The 1566-nt window shown below is 38.8% G+C and overlaps 1 protein-coding gene across 1 annotated transcript in view; it reads right to left on the bottom strand.

Annotated features, from left to right (window-relative positions):
- Positions 1-591, bottom strand: part of LOC106461856 (protein Skeletor, isoforms B/C-like) — a 159538-nt gene extending 158947 nt beyond the window's left edge. The window contains exon 1 of the mRNA XM_022388927.1: positions 334-591. Coding sequence (XP_022244635.1) covers positions 334-406 — 73 coding nt within the window. The 5' untranslated portion in view covers positions 407-591. The remainder of the gene's footprint in view (positions 1-333) is intronic.
- Positions 592-1566: the final 975 nt, after the last annotated feature.

Genomic DNA, 1566 nt, shown 5'->3' with positions numbered 1-1566 from the left:
AGTTTTCATGGTTAGTAGCCTAAACGATAAGCTAAGCCTAATATTTCGATGACGAGGAACCCACTTTTAGACTAATAATGGTTGGAGACGGCTTGAATGAGTAACGAAGAAAAACTTTAATAAAAGTTTAACATAACAGCAAATGTACAACGTTTCGACAAGTACCTGATGATGAAAGAACCTTGTCGAAACGTTGTACATTTGCTGTTATGTTAAACTTATATTAAAGTTTTTCTTCGTTACCCATTCAAGCCGTCTCCAACCATTATTAGTCTCAAAGTGGGTTCCTCGTCATCGAATTACAGTTATTTTGTTGAATTTGTATACACTTACCAAAAAATGACAGGCAAGCTAGTAGAAACAAGCCTCGTATCTGGAAAACCATTAGACGAACCATTATATTCATTTCCTGAGGTTGACAAGGAACAAGCACAGACCATACAGGTATGATACACGAAAGTAACTGGTTTCAACAAGACTGGTTTACTCTAACTACCTGTAAGTAGGTCGCACGTTAAGGCTGGGGAGATTACGCTCACGAACAATCAAAGCATATAATGTGACCTTTTCTGGCGCGGCTTGCTGGTTTGACGTTATGCCTGCAAGCACTTTAATATTTACCGTATTTTTCGGTATAATCGACTTTTCAAACTCTAAATTTTGTAGATAATGATTTTTAAATTTAACATAAACGTTTTCCTTCTTGCATTACTTCAACTCTAAACATTTATAAATGACGAGTAAACATTTGTATAACTTAAACTTCCGAGATCACATTTAAGTTTGTTTGTTTTGAATTTCGCGCAAAGCTACACGAGGGCTATCTGCGCTAGCCGTCCCTAATTTAGCAGTGTAAGACTAGAGGGAAGGTAGCTAGTCATCACCACCCACCGCCAACTCTTGGGCTACTCTTTTACCAACGAATAGTTGGATTGACCGTCACATATAACGCCCCCACGGCTGAAAGGGCGAGCATGTTTGGTGTGACGGGGATTCGAACCCGCGACCCGCATATTGCGAGTCGAGTACCCTAACCACCTGGCCATGCCGGGCCAGACATTTAAGTAGAACAAAGGTACAAAAGTTCATTGGAGCTGCACAAGGAGACTTGAAAAAAAGCTTATGGTCAATTCGGTTTTCTATGATTCCAGTTCTGTTTGTCATTTTTATCATGAAAACAGCCATTTATTTTGAGGTATGGCTAAAAACATCTGAACAATTGGATTGGAAGTCTTCACCAACTTCAAATACTTATTTCTTATCTCGTTAACTGTAGCATGAGATATATCCATCGTCATCAGTAATGGATATTTTGAGGTCAGAAGGATGTATCTCTTTTGTAACCATAGGCTTAACTTTGTGGATGAGAGTGTTGCTCTGGATTAACTTGAGGGGTGTAAATAAGCGGTATTTTTGAAAAATAAACAAAACCATAATGGAAGTTGTGTCCTTATAATGATATTGTTGCGTCATCGAGATCACGTGACAATTCTCACGCTCTCTTGTTTCTAGAACTATTTCGTATCTTGGCGAATGGTCTAGTATTTGTTAGATGGGGTAGGCTGG

The sequence above is a fragment of the Limulus polyphemus genome, unplaced genomic scaffold (genome assembly GCF_000517525.1).
Source record: "Limulus polyphemus unplaced genomic scaffold, Limulus_polyphemus-2.1.2 Scaffold1045, whole genome shotgun sequence".
Lineage (NCBI taxonomy): Eukaryota > Metazoa > Arthropoda > Merostomata > Xiphosura > Limulidae > Limulus > Limulus polyphemus.
This window is presented reverse-complemented; position numbering and strand designations above follow the sequence as displayed.